The 19331-nt window shown below is 37.4% G+C and overlaps 1 protein-coding gene across 1 annotated transcript in view; it reads left to right on the top strand.

Annotated features, from left to right (window-relative positions):
* The first annotated feature begins 876 nt into the window (after positions 1 to 876).
* Positions 877 to 19331, top strand: part of LOC127410852 (mirror-image polydactyly gene 1 protein homolog) — a 116471-nt gene continuing 98016 nt past the window's right edge. Inside the window, exons 1-2 of the mRNA XM_051646062.1 lie at positions 877 to 1006; positions 4873 to 4964. Coding sequence (XP_051502022.1) covers positions 4919 to 4964 — 46 coding nt within the window. The 5' untranslated portion in view covers positions 877 to 1006; positions 4873 to 4918. The remainder of the gene's footprint in view (positions 1007 to 4872; positions 4965 to 19331) is intronic.

Here is a 19331-nt window from a genome sequence, read left to right as displayed (position 1 = left end):
TATCTATCTATCTATCTATCTATCTATCTATCTATCTATCTATCTATCTATCTATCTATCTATCTGTCTGTCTGTCTGTCTGTCTATCTATCTATCTATCTATCTATCTATCTATCTATCTATCTATCTATCTATATATCTGTCTGTCTGTCTGCTTATCTATCTGTCTGTCTATCTATCTATCTATCTATCTATCTATCTATCTGTCTGTCTGTCTGTCTATCTATCTATCTATCTATCTATCTATCTATCTATCTATCTATCTATCTGTCTGTCTGTCTGCTTATCTATCTATCTATCTATCTATCTATCTATCTATCTATCTATCTGTCTGTCTGTCTGTCTGTCTGCTTATTTATCTGTCTGTCTATCTATCTATCTATCTATCTATCTATCTATCTATCTATCTATCTGTCTGTCTGTCTGTCTGCTTATCTATCTATCTATCTATCTATCTATCTATCTATCTATCTATCTATCTATCTATCTATCTATCTGTCTGTCTGCCTGTCTGTCTGTCAGTATATCTATCTATCTATCTATCTATCTATCTATCTATCTATCTATCTGTCTGTCTGTCTGTCTGTCTGTCTGTCTGCTTATCTATCTATCTGTCTGTCTGACTGTCTGTCTATCTATCTATCTATCTATCTAGCTGTCTATCTATCTATCTATCTATCTGTCTGTCTGTCTGTCTGTCTGTCTGTCTGCTTCTCTATCTATCTGTTTGTCTGTCTGACTGTCTATCTATCTATCTATCTATCTATCTATCTATCTGTCTGTCTGTCTGTCCATCATCTATCTCACACCTGTGTTACGCAGTGCTGCCCTCTAGTGGCAAACAGAATTCATTAATTTCTCTGATTTTCGTTCTCCCGGTGGGACCGGAATGGAGCGTGATAGCGTACGCTGTAATAGGAAGTTCCTCTGCAAAACTTTTTGGAAACAATCCTGTCCTACCAGTTCCGAATAAACAACGACACCATAACCTTCAGTCTTTTAAATGGTAAGTCTTAAGCCTATCTTATGACCACTCTTGCACAGTCCTCCTCATTACATAACTCCATTCTATTGTTTGATCAAAGAAATGGAAGAAAATACAGTAATGTTTGTGTTTGACTCCAGTCACTTTGGGAAACGATGTGTGGATTTAGGAGGGATGTAGGGAGCAAGCTAAAGGAAGCAACTAGTTTGCTAGCAACACATTAAACCTGTTTGAAAAATGTCTGCTATGGGCACTCAAGTGTTACTTTGTTGCATATTCGTGCGTCGCTGTTTGGATGAGGACACATTGGCTGTGTCTCAACACCTAGTGAGCTGCCTACTTAGGCAGCAGTTTTGGGCATCAAGATAATAAATGCTCTCTTTGTTTTCAAAAAAATACTGTGATTTATACATATACATATATATACACTACTGGTCAAAAGTTTTGAAGCACTCATTTTTTATTATAATTTTTTCACATTTTAGAATAATAGTAAAGTCATCAAAACTATGGAATAACATAAATGGAACTATGGGAATTATGTTGTGACTAAACAAAATCCAAAATAAATCAAAACTGTGTTATATTTTAGCATCTTCAAAGTAGTCACCCTTTACCTAGAATTTGCAGACATGAACTCTTGACATTTTTTCAACCAACTGCTTGAGGTATCACCCTGGGATGCTTTTTTTTTTTTTTTTTTTGAAGGAGTTCCCATCTATGTTGGGCACTTATTGGCTGCTTTTCTTTATTATTTGGTCCAAGTCATCAATTTCAAAAATGTTTATTTTATTTTATTTAATTGTAGTTTTGTAATGAAATAAATTAATATGGTGGCACAATTATATTTTTGTCTACAAAACTAATTTCAAACATTTAAGCATACGCCTTCAGATCAAAAGATTTTTAAGATCATGAGAAACATTTCAGTCAAGTGTTTCAAAACTTTTGACTGGTTGTGTGTGTGTGTGTGTGTGTGTGTATATATATCATGGCACCATATTCATATACTATAGTATTTACATGGTAGCCTACTCCAAGATACTTCTCAGAATACCATGACATTACTATGGTACATGTCCCAAGTTAATAGAATTACCATGGTACTTGTCTAATAAAAAGGGACTACCATACTGCCACTTCTGAAATATTGGTGTATCTTATAGTACTATTTGTAAGGGCAGGCAGGCTACTCATTAGGTTTCAAGACACAGCCATTGTCACCCTGCATGGATCATGTTGCATGCATATGCATGGGATGTGCAAGCTGAGATGAAGTATACTGTGTCCAGCCAGAAAACTCTGGCTTACTATATACACTCACACACATGAACATCAGAAGCATGGCACGGGATGTTCAATGTGCACTTCAGAGGGCGAAACACAAAATATCAGCCTTGGAGAATGAGCTGTCAATGAAGTAAGAGGTCTCTGTTATTATCTGGTTGGATGTGCATGTTGGGCTATAATGAAGATTTGTGTAAATTGACAGATAATTGTAGCTGCATAGATCTGGATTTCAGTTTAGAGTATAAATTGTGTTTTATGTGTAGATTTGGGATAAATGTAAGGAGATAGGATGCCAGACTTCATTACAGTTTTGCTCAATTCTCGAATGAGAATAATTTTTTTCAAAACAATAAGTTCAAAGCTCTGAACAATTAGTTTCTTGTTCACACCAGATTTGAATTTCTTATTCATTTAAGCAAATTGCGTGTGTTTTGGCACATGTGTGCAAAAGAGTAAGTACAATTGTCTACAATTTGCACAATAACTAAATGCACATGACTTACTGATCAAAACTGATGAGTTGATTCTCAGTGAAATTGTCATACTCTTCACAACTTCTAAACCTTCTTTCATCATGTGAGCCATCACATGCAAAATAAATCATTCAGTTATCAAAATCTGTCAGACATACATGTATATCCATAAATATGGAATGTTTTTCATTGTTGCGTTTTATTTATTTATTTATTTATTTTATTTGTATTTATTTTTTTGCATGGATGTCATTTTGTGGCAATTTACTGTTCACTGTATATGACTTTACATGTAAGAAATGTGTAAAAATGGACATGCAAATGTGAATTGCTACAAAATAAATTTACTGTATACATACAAATGTGCATATCCTTTGTACTACAGTATTGTACAGTATTGACTTTTCCCAGTAAACTTTTACCTACTGTTGAAATCAGTATCTAAAAAGCTCAATGTGATACACAATAGCATTCAGCTAGACAAAACTGACATTCTTGTACAGTACAGTAAGCAGTCAGTGCCAACAAAAAAGTAGAATAAAAATGAACTTTGTATATAACAAGCATTTCCATGATTGACTGATATGGTGAAAAACATCTTAACATTTTGACCAGTACGGCTGACACGATGAAAAAAACTTTTCATTTGGTGGCATTGGCCAATTTACTGACACAATAACTAGGTTTTGAAGCATGAATTAAATGTTTTGGGTGAGTTACTACATTTTGCAGACATGCAATAGAGTTGTGATGTCCCATAAAACAGTTCCACTTACAGTTCAGAGAATGTTAAGACTGTTTCAAAAAATGAGCCAAAGCGATTGAGAAAAACTGTAAAATCCCCTGTACATCTGAATAAGGCACAAGAGGCAACACTATATGGCTATCAGTTGTCATTACAGTTTTTCTCAATCGCTTTGGCTCATTTTTTGAAACAGCCTTAAGGGGGGACCAACTTGATATTAATGCCTATGGATTTAGAATGGGATGTCATAAAAGCTCCTGTAGATGTAATGTGTAGGTGTCCCAATACTTCTGTCCATATAGTGTATATAAATGTAAAGATATACAAAACCCTTCATCTGGTGAATATATATATATAGGCCATAAAAAGCTTAATTTGTATTAAATATAAAGCAATGTACTGGATCATGTCTCTGTCATTTCAAAAATAAGAGTCCCCAGGGTGTTTTGGGTTTGTTCGATAAATTGATTTTAAAATCTATTGGCTGATTAACCGGTTATCGGCCTTTTTCCACCACCAAAGTTATTGGTATCTGCAAAATCTACTATTGGTTAATTTTCAGTTAAAAAATAATGCCTATTTTTTGGGTCATTAAGATATTTTTACATTTGTGACATTATTTAACCCTTCAGTTGTCAATTGTTTTTTTATTGATTTGGGGTTAAATATGACCAGGACATTTTATTGGCAGGTTTCATGAAAATCACTCTTTTACATTTTCTGAAGAAACGTGTGTAGTGCTTGCCTGTGCAAAACCCGCAATCACGCAAAGCTTAGGTGTTGTGGGTGGTTGCCAGGGCATTGCTTGGTGGTTTCCCAAGACTCTATGATATTTTGGTCCCCATGGCTTGGGTCCCAATTTTAATGCAAGTCTATGGGATTATCTTCTGTTAGGCAAAATTTGCATGTCTGATCACTTTGAAAGCAATAGAACTCCTCTCCTCAAAAAGCCACATAATTTGAGGTATAATTAAGTATCCATTACTAATGGAAAGATTCCTCTGAGGAATTTATTTTATCTGCATCAATAAGTGCATGCTAACACACACTTAAACCCATATTTTTATCATGATTATTGCATTGCCATCACATCCTGTCAGAGTCATAGGAATTCATTCATTATTATTGTAGCAGTTGATTTGATGTTTTTTGCAGAAAGGAAAGTGAGATTCGTGGAGTGGTCATACACGGAGCTTTTGAAGTGTGGGCCCTGAGCTTATGTGGACATTGTTGAAGAGATTAGTCTTATCCACACTGAGAGCTAGTAAACATATGACCAGAACCCACCCAACACACTGTACCTGGCTCTCACAGAGACCTCTGCATATAAGTATAACAGAAATGAGTTACTGATATGTATTCTCTCTGTTGATTTAAAGGGAGAGCTGCTCAGAGAGTGAAGAAGAGCTGCATCAGCTGTCATGGATGCACAAACAGGAACTGAAGGACTCACTGTTTGATATGTACCAAGGTGAGTACGAACCTGGAGATAGTGACAGACAATTGTATACTAGTCACGTTTTATGAACATTTGGAGTGGTTAAGTGCATGTAGTCTTAAGTATGACTACTATTCAAAGCTTTTTTCGTTATCTGTTGATGTCAGTTTTGGAAACATGCAAAGTTACTTTGTTTTGCAGCTTAGAAGTATTTACTTGGCTTCCACTATATTTTGTTAGTAACTCCTCAGTCAAAGCACAGGCCAGATCGAGCAATACTCTTAAGTCTCTCCGTCTGTCTGTCTATCCATCTCTCCGTCTGTCTATCTATCTGTCAAAAAAACCCTTCTTTACACTCAAAAAATATTTTAGCCTATTTTTAAGATTTAGGCTTTTCTATTTCATGACAAAATTCCATCAAATTTAATTGTGTAATTTTTAACAAAATTAAATGAATAAAACTTAAAATATGTATTTTTTTCTTCTTTTATTTTGTTAAAGATTACTCAAACCAGTTTGATGGAATTTTGTTATGAAATTGGAATACATAAATCTTAAACATTTTTAGTACACACATTATTGATAAAATGTGACATGCTCCATCAATTTGAGTTTGAGCCAGGACCACATTTTGAGCTTATGCACCCAAGTAAAATAATTTAATGATTCTATCTTAAACAAAATAATTATATTATTAAAAAGCTAAGACTTTCCTGTTGTACTTTAGTGCTTAAAACTCAGACTGTTATTTGTATTTAAAAAATAATGTGTTTTTCTGAGTCAAAGTGAGTCAAAATGATGGCGAAGGTCACACAGGATCCTTTAGTTGTAAAGAAGGGTATGTATATATTTATTATTTATTCAAACTCATTAATATGCATAATATTTTGGATGAATCTAAGTCTCAAGATGATTTGAGTGAAGAAAACTGGAATTGAGAATGAAACCATAGATTAAAATATAATGGGACAAATTCTTTACATTTCAATTTTGTTGATAATGAATTCATAATGTGAGTCAAAATCAATTTGTTTTAGAGAATATGGTCTCACTAGTTGAATGATGGTGCATTCTTGAGCTTGGGCACAAGAGAGCGCCCTTATCATATCAGATGATTGAGAGAAGGCTCCAGTGCTTTTTGATTGTCTGTGTTGTTGTGTTTTGCAATGGTAAATTAAGTCTTTCATTTTATATTATATTAACATCAAAGACAAGTAATATTTGTTGACTTTCAAAACACGCTGTACATTAAAGAGTCAGAGAAAACAACTAAATTAGGACCGCCAGCCTTTGAAAAGCTTATAAGAATTACATAAACCTGCAAATAATATGTAATACCCAATAGTACCTTTACATAAAGCATAGTACTTTGATGTACAGTAAATACCACGGTACTGCATGATTACCATATTCATATAACACGGTATTACATGGTACTCCACGGTACTTCAAAATATTGTGGTACTACCACAGCATAGTCAACTAAAAAAACAAAAAATAAAAATTGGTAATTCCATGGTACTTTTTTGTTAGCATTATTCTATATATATCTTGCATATGTGTATTCACATAATTTTGTACAAGATCAATTCTATATACACTGGCAGCCAAAAGTTTGGAATAATGTACAGATTTTGCTGTTTCTGAAGGAAATTGGTACTTTAATTCATCAAAGTGGCATTCAACTGATCACAAACTATAGTCAGGACATTACTGATGTAAAAAAGTTTTGAAAAAAGTCATTTTTGATCAAATCTAGACAGGCCCCATTTCCAGCAGCCATCACTCCAACACCTTATCCTTGAGTAATCATGCTAAATTGATAATTTGGTACTAGAAAAATCACTTGCCATTATATCAAACACAGTTGAAAGATATTTGGTTCATTAAATGAAGCTTAACATTGTCTTTGTGTTTGTTTTTGAGTTGTCACAGTATGCAATAGACTGGCATGTCTTAAGGTCAATATTAGGTCAAAAAATGGAAAAAAAAGAAACAGCTTTCTCTAGAAACTCATCAGTCAATCATTGTTTTGAAGAATGAAGGATATACAATGCTTGAAGTTGCCAAAAAACTGAAGATTTCATACAAAGGTGTACACTACAGTCTTCAAAGACAAAGGACAACTGGCTCTAACAAGGACAGAAAGAGATGTGGAAGGTCAGATGTACAACTAAACAAGAGGATAAGTACATCAGAGTCTCTAGTTTGAGAAATAGATGCCTCACATGTCCTCAGCTGACAGCTTCATTGAATTCTACCCGCTCAACACCAGTTTCATGTACAACAGTAAAGAGAAGACTCAGGGGTGCAGGCCTTATGGGAAGAATTGCACAGAAAAAGCCACTTTTGAAACAGAAAAACAAAAAGAAAAGGTTCGAGTGGGCAAACAAACACAGACATTGGACAACAGATAATTGGAAAAGTGTGTTATGGATCTTAACCCCATTGAGCTTTTGTGGGATCAGCTAGACTGTAAGGTGCGTGAGAAGTGCCCGACAAGACAGCCACATCTATGGCAAGTGCTACAGGAAGTGTGGGGTGAAATTTCAGCTGAGTATCTGGACAAACTGACAGCTAGAATGTCAAGGATCTGCAAAGCTGTTATTGCTGCACATGGAGGATTTTTTTATTAGAACTCTTTGAAGATTTGAAAATGTTTTCAAATTGTAATAGTAGTTTTTCACATTATTAATGTCCTGACTATACATTGTGATCAGTTGAATGCCACTTTGGTGAATAAAAGTACCAGTTTCTTTCCATAAGAGCAAAATCTGTTTATTATTCCAAACTTTTGGTGCCAGTGTACTTACAGGAGAAACTGTTATGTGGTTCTCATCAGGACTGGAATGAAAAAAAAATTATTTTGGTTCAGTGGCTTTGAACACTGTTCTGAAATATTATTAGATTTTAATGCATTGAGTTGGCATGGTATAGTCCCCATCTGTATGTTCTGTGAGTTTATCATATGGGTATCAGTCACTCACTCCCACATGTATTGTAAAGGCCATAGATGAGGTTAGATCCTCTCTACCATGGCCTCTGTGTAACTTTTGTGTGTTTGTTTTATTGGATTTAATGCCAGGTTAGCTGTTTCCCTGATATGCTGACACATCCTGCGGTACATGAGCCCAACCCAAAGCATTACATCCTAGTGATAGGCGGAGGCCAAGACCTGCAACAGGATCTATTTAGCATATATCCTGATATCTTAGACGCCAAGCGTGTGTATATGTATGTACCTGTGGGTATATGGCTGCGTGCCAGTTTTTATGGCTTTGTGTGTGTTCAAAGCACAGACTTTGTGTCTGCCACTGACAAATATAGGCATATTTATTAGGATCATTAATATGATGTGCTGTTTTTTGTGGGTGAAATTTACATTTGCATTGCAGTCACACATAGTCAAGATATGCACGTAAGTGTATCTTTTTTGTGTCAGGTATGCATGAAACATTAAAGCCTCCCATGCCATGCTTAATCTAGCTTGTAATTTTGTGACATTTAATGATTTTCATTCACCTTTTAAATAGGGACATAATGTACCTCCACATTAAGTGACAGTGTACTGTGCACACTGTCATGATGATGCAGTCATTTCCCTCTAAAATAAAAAGCACTTTGCTGATTCAGTCCCAGTTACTTTAATTAGGCACACAGGTGAAGTTATGGGTCTCAAACCCAGTTTATAAGAAGTTTTTTGTTCATGAGTGACCGACATTTGAATATTACATAAAGAAAAATGTGTATGAATATGAATAGCAGGATTAATCAAGTAGTGTCAAACGATCAAATGCATTGCTTTAATATTACAGTTCTATAAACACAAAGTTAATGTTAATTGACATTTCAGATATATTTTGGACAGTGAAAATGGGTTGGTTACAGTGTTGCGAACCATATAATTGAAATTCTACGTAGCAAATAGACAAGCAGAGTTGGGTTCAAAAGAAAATTGTTTCAGTGCTGTTTTTTGAAATGTCAGAATCAGAATGAGCTTTATAGCCAAGTATGCTTAAACATACATGGAATGTCTTGGTGACAGAAGCTTCCAGTGCACAAACAATACAACAAGACAAAATCGAATACAAATAAAAAGTGAAAAGTATAAATAGAAATACACAATATACAATACACAATATATATATATATATATATATATATATATATATATATATATATATATATATATATACTGTATATTTACAGTACTGTGCAAAAGTCTTAGGCACATAAGATGTTTCAGAAAAACATTTATCTTAAGAAAGTTATGTATATCTTCAGCTTTGGTGTGTCAATAGGAAATATAAATTTTAGACTCCCAAATATTACTTTTGTAAATAGAATAGATTAGAACAAAAGAACAGGGAGCCTTACAACAGATAGCATGACCCCCTACTGAATATCGAGTCAGTCTGGGATTAAATGAAGAGATAGAAGCAACTGAGACAGCAAATTCTCCAAGAAGCTAGGAACATCCTATCTGCCAACAACCAAGAAACACTGTGTCCAGGAGTACCTAGGAGAATTGGTGCTGTTTTGAAGGCAAAGGTGGTCACATCAAATATTGTTTTAACTTTTTTTATGTTTAGTGGACTTTGCATGACATTAATTGGTAAATGAAAACTATTTATGGCATTTTTTTTTGAAGACATCCTTACTATGCAACATTTTTCACCAGTGCCTAAAACTTTTGCACAGTACTAATATATATATATATGAATGATTCAACTGCTGCCACAGTGCTGTTCAGAATGGTGAGCAGGGTCAATGTTGGGGTGTTCCTCGTAAAGTTCAGTATCATCTCCACTGTTTTGAGCATGTTCAGCTCCAAGTTGTTTTGACTGCACCAGACAGCCAGCTGTTCAACCTCCCTTCTGTATGCAGACTCATCGTCATCCTGGATGAGGCCAATGACATTAGTGTTGTCTGAAAACTTCAGGAGATTGACAGAGGGGTCCTTGGCAGTGCAGTCATTTGTGTACAGGGAGAATAGTGGGGAGAGCACACATCCCTGGGGTGCACCAGTGCTGATTGTACAGGTGCTGGAAGTGAATTTCCCCAGTCTCACTAACTGCTGCCTGTCTGTCAGAAAGCTGGTGAACCACTGACAGATAGATGTGAGAATAGAGAGTTGGTTTAATTTAGTCCGGAGAATAGCTGGGATGATGGTATTGAAAGCCAAACTAAAGTCCACAAAAAGGATCCTTACATATGTCCCTGGTCTGTCCAGATGTTGCAGGATATGATGCAATCCCATGTTGACTGCATCATCCACAGACCTGTTTGCTTGATAAGCAAATTGAAGGTGATCCAGAAAGGGTCCAGTGATGTCATTCAGGTGGGCTAACACCAGTCTCTCAAATGACTTCATGACCACAGACGTCAGAGCAATGGGTTTTGGGTTTCTTTGGGACAGGGATGATGGTGGAGCATTTGAAGCAGTAGGGAACTTTACACTGCTCCAGTGATCTGTTGAAGATCTGTGTGAAGATGGGGAGCAGCTGGTCAGCACAGGATTTGAGACAAGTGGGTGAAACAATGTCTGGGCCCTGTGCTTACCTTGTCTTTTGATTCTGGAAGACCCGGCACACATCCTCTTCACAGATCTTAAGTGCAGGTTGAGTAGCAGGAGGGGGAAGGAGAGTGGTTGCAGGAGGTGTTGATGTTTGTGTGAAGTAAAGATCAGAGCGGGTGTGGGGTGTGAGACTGGGCTTTTCAAATCTACAGTAAAACATATTCAGGTTGTCTGCCAGTTGTTGATTCCCTACATTGTTGGGAGATGGTTTCTTGTAGTTAGTAATGTCTTTCAGGCCTTGCCACACTGATGCAGGGTCGTTAGCTGAAAACTTGTTTTTCAGCTTCTCAGAGTAGCTTCTTTTAGCCACTCTAATCACTTTTGTCATTATGTTTCTGGCCTGATTGTATAAGATTTATTCCCACTTCTGTAAGCATCATCTTTGGCCTGACGAAGCTGTCTGAGTTTTGCTGTAAACCATGGTTTGTCATTGTTAAATGTTAAATAAGTACTAGAAACTGATGTATGATGTCACAGTATCTGTCAGCTCGTCCAGATCGGTGTCTGCAGCTTCAAAAACACTCTAATCAGACCTCAAAAACACTCCAATCAGTGCAGTCAAAGCAGGCTTATAGTTCCAGCTCTGCTTCATTGGTCCATCTTTTTACAGTCTTAACTACAGGTTTAGCTGATTTTAAGTTTCTGCCTGTAGGTCAGGAGAAGATGAGCCAGACAGTGTTCAGAGAGTCCCAAAGCTGCTCGAGGGACAGAGCGATATGCATCCTTTAATGTTGTATAGCAGTGATCCAATATGTTTCTCTCTCTGGTGGGGCATGTAATGTGCTGTCTGTATTTTGGCAGTTCATGGGTGAGGTTGGCTCTGTACAGACTCATCGGAAACATATGGAAACATATATATATATATATATATATATATATGTTTCCATATAAACAAGGAAAACTTCCGCTGCGAGTAGAAAGGCTTAGAGTTGATAAAGAGTGCTTCCAAATTAGGACAGCACATCTTCTTTAACGTTGTTACATCTGTACACCAACTTTTATTGATGTAAAAGCATGTTCCACCACCTCTCGTTTTCCCCATTAACTCCGAAATGTGATCCGCTCTGAACAGCTGAAAGCCCTGCATATGTAACGCGCTGTCCGGTATGGCTTCACTCAGCCAGGTTTCTGTGAAGCACAGGGTAGCAGAGTTTGAAAAGTCCTTGTTTGTACAAGTGAGGAGATGTAGTTTGTCCATTTTGTTAGGAAGAGAGCGGAGATTCGCAAGATGAATACTCGGCAGCGCTGTTTGAACACCACGCTGATGGAACTTTACCAGAGCGGCGGCTCGCTTCCCTTGCTTGCGTCTCATAGCACACTTGAACAACACAGCTGCGCTTCTGACTAAAATTTCCAGCAAAACGTCCAAATAGTCAAAAACCGGGAAAAGTCTGTCTTGTATGTGCTGCCGAATGTTCAGCAGTTGGTCCCTGGTAAAACTGATTGGAAAAAAATGACTAAACACAGGACAAACAAACAAAAACAACAGAAGAATTCGAGGGCTCCACACTGAGGTTGTTTTTCAGCACTATTGGAACGCCGTTTTTCCATTCAGATAAGTGCACTGTAGAGAACTGCTGTAAATTGGTTTATAATTTGAGGAAAGTAATATTTTTATTTTAAATCATGGATGAAGTAATAATTGCAGATTTAGACTGAGTTTCAATTTATATAAATGGCTCCACTGTTTTTGTAGTGGACAACAAATACTTTCATAATTTTTTGTTTTTTGTTTTGCTTAACCTATTTTTAAAATGTACTTTTTATATTGAAAGTTTTTAAAAGAGCTTAAATTTTTGCATTTGATTAATTGGATATTTTTCATAAATTCTAATTAATTTGCCTAGTCGCTGGACTCAGTACTAGTAGTAGGCCTACAAATCTGCCAGACTGAATAATCGCCAATATTTGCCTATTGATAAATGATTTTTTTTTGTGTGTGTGTGTGTGTGTGTGAATTTTGAGTAAATATTGTGCAACCGAATAATTCATTTAATTTCAATAATTCTGTGAACTTCTCATTTGCTATCATTAAATTGTTTTTGATATTTATATATACAGGTATACACAAAGAGTAATCATCGGCACATTAAATAGAGCATTGGGCATTGTAAATCTCATTTCGATTGGCCACTTACCTATTGATTCTCAAAATGGCATTGCACAGCCAAATAAGGATGAACTCAAAACTTTTAGCCCAAATTTCACACCACTGAAAAAGTGTTTGCACGTTTTCCTCTTGCGTCTGTTCCCCTGCTGATTTTATGTGTCTGATGTGGTTTGGGATAAGTTAACTGCTGTAGGCTTGGCCGTGTTATTACAACTGAGATGGTGGATTGTTTTCTTACATGGTTAAACTGTCCTTTTGCAGTCCAAATTCAAAGCATACACACCAAGTCCATCATAACAAACACGCTAAGTTTCCTATGGAGTTGAATTGGCCTTCCCGACAAGGGCAGAAATAGGGCTACAGTTTCAGCAAGCTTTGTTCTTAGCAGGTGGATCGACCTTTTACCTAACCCCTTATGCCCCCCTCCCCCTGCGCGAGCCAGCCAGGCAGGAAGCACACTGTTTGGTCCCATCCGCTCGGCTCTGCTTATGATAGTATGGTGTGGTCCTCCTCCGACAGCCACCCACCCCGATATCACGTCTCACTCTCTCTCCACCATGCTTCGCTTCAGGGAGGGCAAGAGGAGCTTTGGCGACCCCTTCGCTGCTTCCTTGTGTGTCTCATTGAATTTCAAAATCCCTCGAATGGAGTGCCGTGTGGCCTAATAGGCTTGTCTGCTCCCTAAGTGGGTGGTCCGGCAGCGACAGAGGGATTCCACAGGGCTCTGTCCCCGTCTTTTGTCTTTCTGTGTTGGTTTAAGGAATAGACCTAGGATGGTCACTGCTTAACTGTGGAAGCCTGGTTACTGTGATCTGAAACCAAACAAACCTAGTAGAAAAGCCTCCACACTCACAAACATACAAAGAGTGGAGCTGTAAAACCAAAGTAAAGGTTGGCATCTCTAAAAAGGTTCTTGATATTAAGAATTTTTGTGGATGTTTTTGCTTCATGCCCTTTAATTCCAAATCAGCTTTTTCTAGTAATATGTTTTCTAGTTTCTTTAGTTGTGCTACTTAAAAACATGTAAACTTCAAAACTGGTTTAACTAGAGATGTGCCAAAGTGTCAGCCAACCATCATATCGAACAATAAAAGCAATGATATGTATCACATGACATTGGCTGATTATTTCCTGTTAAAAGGGGGATGAAAAACGTGTTTGAAAATTGGCTTAAAACTTGTGCTGTCTGCTGTCTGTCTCATTGAATTGGATGACAGTGATGGCAAAATTGCAGTTTGTAAGTTTAGCATTGCTAGAATTTCATGAGGTGGAACTACCGTTAAAACTTTTTACAACCAATTTGATCACTCACCTTAAAGTTCAACATAGTAAGAAATTTCACGAGTTTGTTAAAGCTAAAGCAGAGACTGCTTTCAGCTAAAAAGTGACATCTTTCAGAATTCAGTTAATGTGAGTTAAGAATGTTTTATGTTCCAATGTTTATAACATAGAACAGTTACTCTAAAACATGGAAGGCATAGAGAGACAAAGAGAATAAAGTTATTATTTAAATTTTCTTTGAAAGTTGTATAACTAAATATCAATTTAAAACAAGGTAGCATAAAGCAGAACCACCAAACAGTCGTTATCGGTATTGACAGATGTTGTTCTAAATAACTGGATATTAGTATCATCACAAAAATTTTGCATTGGTACATTGCTAATTTAAACACAATTATGTATTAAATTCATGAAACTGTGAAGACATGCACTTGAAAAAAAGATTTTAGCCTATTTTTAATATTTACGTATTTCAAATTCATAATAAAATCCCATCAAATTGAATTGTGTAATTTTTTTTTTGGATAAATTATTAAAACTTAAAAAAAAATAAAATAATGATTTTGCTGGTGGTAATAAAATAAGCAACACTGTAAAAATCGCAATGATTTTAATGCGCTTTTCTTGGCCTTTAAGTTTCCTAATAACTGTGTGGACTAGTTTTGTGATCCTTCCTTGTGTCATGACTCAACGCAAGGAATGCAAAAACAGAGTTGGCAAGTTTGATTCATTACCTTGAATCAGTTTAAACTGTCTTTTTCAATGATTATTTTTACGATTTTATTTATTATATTTTGAAACATTTTGAATGTAGTTTGATGGAAAAAAAAAAGGCAGTTTGGTTGAAATAATGATTCCTCTTTGATAAACTCACCCTATTAGGTAGCTATATCAATAGGTCAGGTTTTTCTTAATTGTTGTACAGTTGAAGTCAGAAGTTTACATACACCTTAGCCAAATACATTTAAACTCAGTTTTTCACAATTCCTGACATTTAATCGTAGAAAACTTTCCCTGTCTTAGGTCAGTTAGGATCACTACTTTATTTTAAGAATGTGAAATGTCAGAATAATAGTAGAGAGAATGATTTATTTCAGCTTTTATTACTTTCATCACATTCCCAGTGGGTCAGAAGTTTACATACACTTTGTTAGTATTTGGTAGCATTGTCTTTAAATTGTTTAACTTGGGTCAAACGTTTTGTGTAGCCTTCCACAAGCTTCTCACAATAAGTTGCTGGAATTTTGGCCCATTCCTCCAGACAGAACTGGTGTAACTGAGTCAGGTTTGTAGGCCTCCTTGCTTGCTCACGCTTTTTCAGTTCTGCCCACAAATGTTCTATCAGATTGAGGTCAGGGCTTTGTGATGGCACTCCAATACCTGACTTTGTTGTCCTTAAGCCATTTTGCCACAATTTTGGAGGTATTCTTGGGGTTATTGTCCATTTGGAAGACCCATTTGTGACCAAGCTTTAACTTCTTGGCTGATGTCTTGAGATGTTGCTTCAATATATCCACATAATTTTCCTTCCTCATAATGCCATCTATTTTGTACTAAATGCACCAGTCCCTCCTGCAGCAAAGCACCCCCACAACATGATGCTGCCACCCCCATGCTTCACAGTTGGGATGGTGTTCTTTGGCTTGCAAGCCTCACCCTTTTTCCTCCAAATATAACAATGGTCATTATGGCCAAACAATTCAATTTTTTTTTTCATTAGACCAGAGGACATTTCTCGAAAAAGTAAGATCTTTGTCCCCATGTGCACTTGCAAACTGTAGTCTGGCTTTTTTATGGCAGTTTTGGAGCAGTGGCTTCTTCCTTGCTGAGCAGCCTTTCAGGTTATGTTGATATAGGACTCGTTCTACTGTGGATATAGATACTTGTCTTCCTATCACCTCCTATCAGAAGAAAATTGGCTAATTGTCTAATGGTTGACATCATTTTCTGGAATTTTCCAAGCTGCTTAAAGGCACAGTTGACTTAGTGTATGTAAACTTCTGACTTCAACTGTAATGATCATTTGCTTACTATTTTGTCTCTTTATGTTAAAATCATGATTTGACTTTGTTGACACCCTTCATTTCTAATTGTGAAATTAACCTGTTTTGTTGGGTCAGTATCACAGAGATTCTCTTGATTGATTGATTGATTGATAACTTTATTGAACCCCCTAGGGGGAAATTCACACGTTACAGCAGCAACACAACCCATATCTTTAAAAATATATAATTTACAAAGTATTAATATAATTAATATATAAAAAACAACAAGAACAAAGCAAAACAACAGACAATAAACAATATTGCACCAACCCAAGCACTACATCATAATAATATTACACCAGTAACAAATCAATCACGTATAATATTGATTGTACAGTCTTATGGCAGATGGCAAAAAAGACTTTTTGAAACACAATTTTAAGCAACGCGGATTAATTAACCTTGCACTGAACGTGCTGCCCAGAGACCGCACTGTCTCGTGGAGGGGATGTGAGTTATTGTCTAAAATAAAAGATAGTTTCTTAGCCATCCTCATCTCCTATTTGATCTATAAGCGGCAGAGAGCATCCCAGAACAGAACTGGCCTTTCTAATTACAAGTTTGTTTTTTTCTCTTTCAAAGATACCTCCTCCCCAACATACCAGAGCATACAAAATGACAGATGCTACCACAGTTTCATAGAGAGTCTTTAACAGTACCTGACACACACCAAAGTATCTCAGTCATCTCAAGAGATGAATGTGACTTTGACCTTTCTTATATAAATAGTTTGTGTTATCAGACCAGTCTAACTTGTTATTTAGATAAACACCCAGGTATTTATGTGATTTGACAGTCTCGATGTCCATCCCCTGGATGTTTACTGGTATTATTTGATGTGTCTTCCTTTGATAATCCACTACAATTTCCTTTGTCTTACTTCAGCTGGCACCAGTCTACAAAGTTCTTAATCAACTCCCTATATTCACCCTCATTATGTTCAGAAATACATCCATAAACTACGGAGTTGTCTGAACATTTCTGAAGATGACAGCTGCCAGAGTTGTACTGAAAGTCTGATGTATAGAGGGTAAACCCTCAGAAGAACCTTTCTTTTCTTTTTTTCACATCAAGTCAAACTGACACTTCTATGATGCTAACAATCCTGCCACCCAGTTGTGAGCATGGATTCCAGATGACCTAGTGACGGCCCATGAAGCCGAGAGGAAAACAAACAAGGCTTGCTTTGCTGTGAACCACAGATGCTTGGGAACTGTTTGAACAGGGAGCAATTTAAACGGTCACTCATGGTCTGTGTTCAAACATCAAGTGGTAATGTGGACGGAGTGCCTGGTCTTGTTGCCTCCTCTCTGCTTTTCAATACATTCACACTCCCAAAGGTGCAGGCCCAACAATGACAGGCCACTTTCACAGTGGTGTTTTTACTGCTTTTTTATGCACTTGTATTTCGAGAATGTTTACTCAAACTTAAAACAACCAGAAATGCTTATTGGGTATAGAGGTGTGACACTTGAGTTGGGGAATTTATTTATTTATTTATTTATTTATTGTGGATTTTTCCCCTTTTTCTCCCAATTTGGAATGCCCAATTCCCAATGTGCTTTTTAAGTCCTTGTGGTCGCGTAGTGATTCGCCTCAGTCCAGGTGGCGGAGGACGAATCCCAGTTGCCTCCGCGTCTGAGACTGCCAACCCGTGCAACTTATCACGTGGCTTGTTGAGCGCGTTGCCACGGAGACATAGCGTGTGGAGGATTGACGGCATACACCGCGGCAACCACGCTCAACTCACCACGCTCCCCACTGAGAACGAACCACATTATAGCGACCACGAGGAGTTTACCCCATGTGACTCTACCCTCCTTAGCAACTGGGCCAATTTGGTTGCTTAGGAGACCTGGCTGGAGTCACTCAGCACGCCCTGGGATTCAAACTAGCGAGCTAGCGAACTCCAGGTGTGGTAGCCAGCGTCTTTTACCACTGAGCTACCCAGGCTCCCCCGAGTTGGGGAATTTATTAACAGAATGCAGAAAGCATTGAAGGAACCTGTTGAGAAATGCTTTGGTCTAACATAAAAAGACAGTCAAAGTTACTTTTTTCTTGTGTAAGGTCATGGACAGGCCTGCAGAATTCGAACGGCCATCGTTCACATTATAATACACATTCACTGCCCTTGAATGTTTGTTAATTAAATATTTTTTAGTTTTCTCACACAATCAGCATAGAAAATGTTAAAAAAGGGTGCTAAGGGTGCCAGTCTGAAGTGGAGTGTTTAGGTCTTCATTTACTGATAAAACAGCTATAAATGAATTCAGAAACCATTTTTGACTTGTTTTGGATGTGTATCCTACATAAAAAAAATATGTCATGCAGTTTATTGATCAACCCAAAATAAGTATTTTTATGTAAATTACAATGTGAAGGGCAATAATCGACAGTTGTGATGTTTGTCATAATCGTGCAGCCCTAATTCCATGTGTTGCTAATTTCGTGCTGGCGTGTCAATGTGTCAATTCTTAATGCAGTGCAAGTAGAGTACCAGACTGGTCTCACAGTGAAATCGGAAACAGGTTGACTTTTCTTTAGCTAAAATCAGTCTGTGCTTACTGTTTTTCGAAACACTGCCCAGTAGCCAAAGTGGTAACTGCTGTTGGGCATAATGGCACATATGTGCTCCATTTTCTGGGTGTATTTTCCACATAGGAGCGCAAAAAGTGAGTTGTGAAGAGAGTTGTTTTCATCTATACAGGCTGTTCCAATCACATTTTAATGTCCAAATAAGGGGATTTTAAGCAAATATATAAATGCCATCAATGGCACCTTTGTGTGTCATTCAGTTGAACTCCAAGCGTCACTGAGTTGCACTGTGTCCGGAAGAGCATGTGAAGCACTTCTCACTTTTCTTTTTTCCTCCCGTTTTCTCCCCAATTTGGAATGCCAAATTCCCAATGTGCTCGAAGTCCTCATGGTGGCGTTGTGACTCGCTTCAATCCGGGTGGCAGAGGACGAATCTCAGTTGCCTCCGCGTCTGAGATCGTCATTCTGCGCATCTTATCACGTGGCTTGTTGAGCGCGTTACCGTGGTGTCGTAGAGCGCGTGGAGGCCCACGCTATTCTCCGCGGCTTCCATGAACAACTCGCTACGCACCCAACCGAGAGCGAGAACCACATTATAGCGACCATGAGGAGGTTACCCCATGTGACTCTACCCTCCCTAGCAACCAGGTCAGTTTGGTTGCTTAGGAGACCTGGCTGGAGTCACTCAGCACGCCCTGTATTCGAACGCGCGACTCCAGGGGTGGTAGTCCGCATCAATACTCGCTGAGCTACCCAAGCCCCCCTCGTGTGAAACGCTTATCAAGTGCTCTGATGCGTGCACCATCAGCCTACTCCTGCGAAAATATAAATTAACAAATATAAACTTTGAT

This window comes from Myxocyprinus asiaticus, chromosome 20, assembly GCF_019703515.2.
Source record: "Myxocyprinus asiaticus isolate MX2 ecotype Aquarium Trade chromosome 20, UBuf_Myxa_2, whole genome shotgun sequence".
NCBI lineage: Eukaryota > Metazoa > Chordata > Actinopteri > Cypriniformes > Catostomidae > Myxocyprinus > Myxocyprinus asiaticus.
The sequence above is the reverse complement of the archived record's forward strand: the minus strand, read 5'-3'. Positions and strand labels throughout refer to the sequence as shown.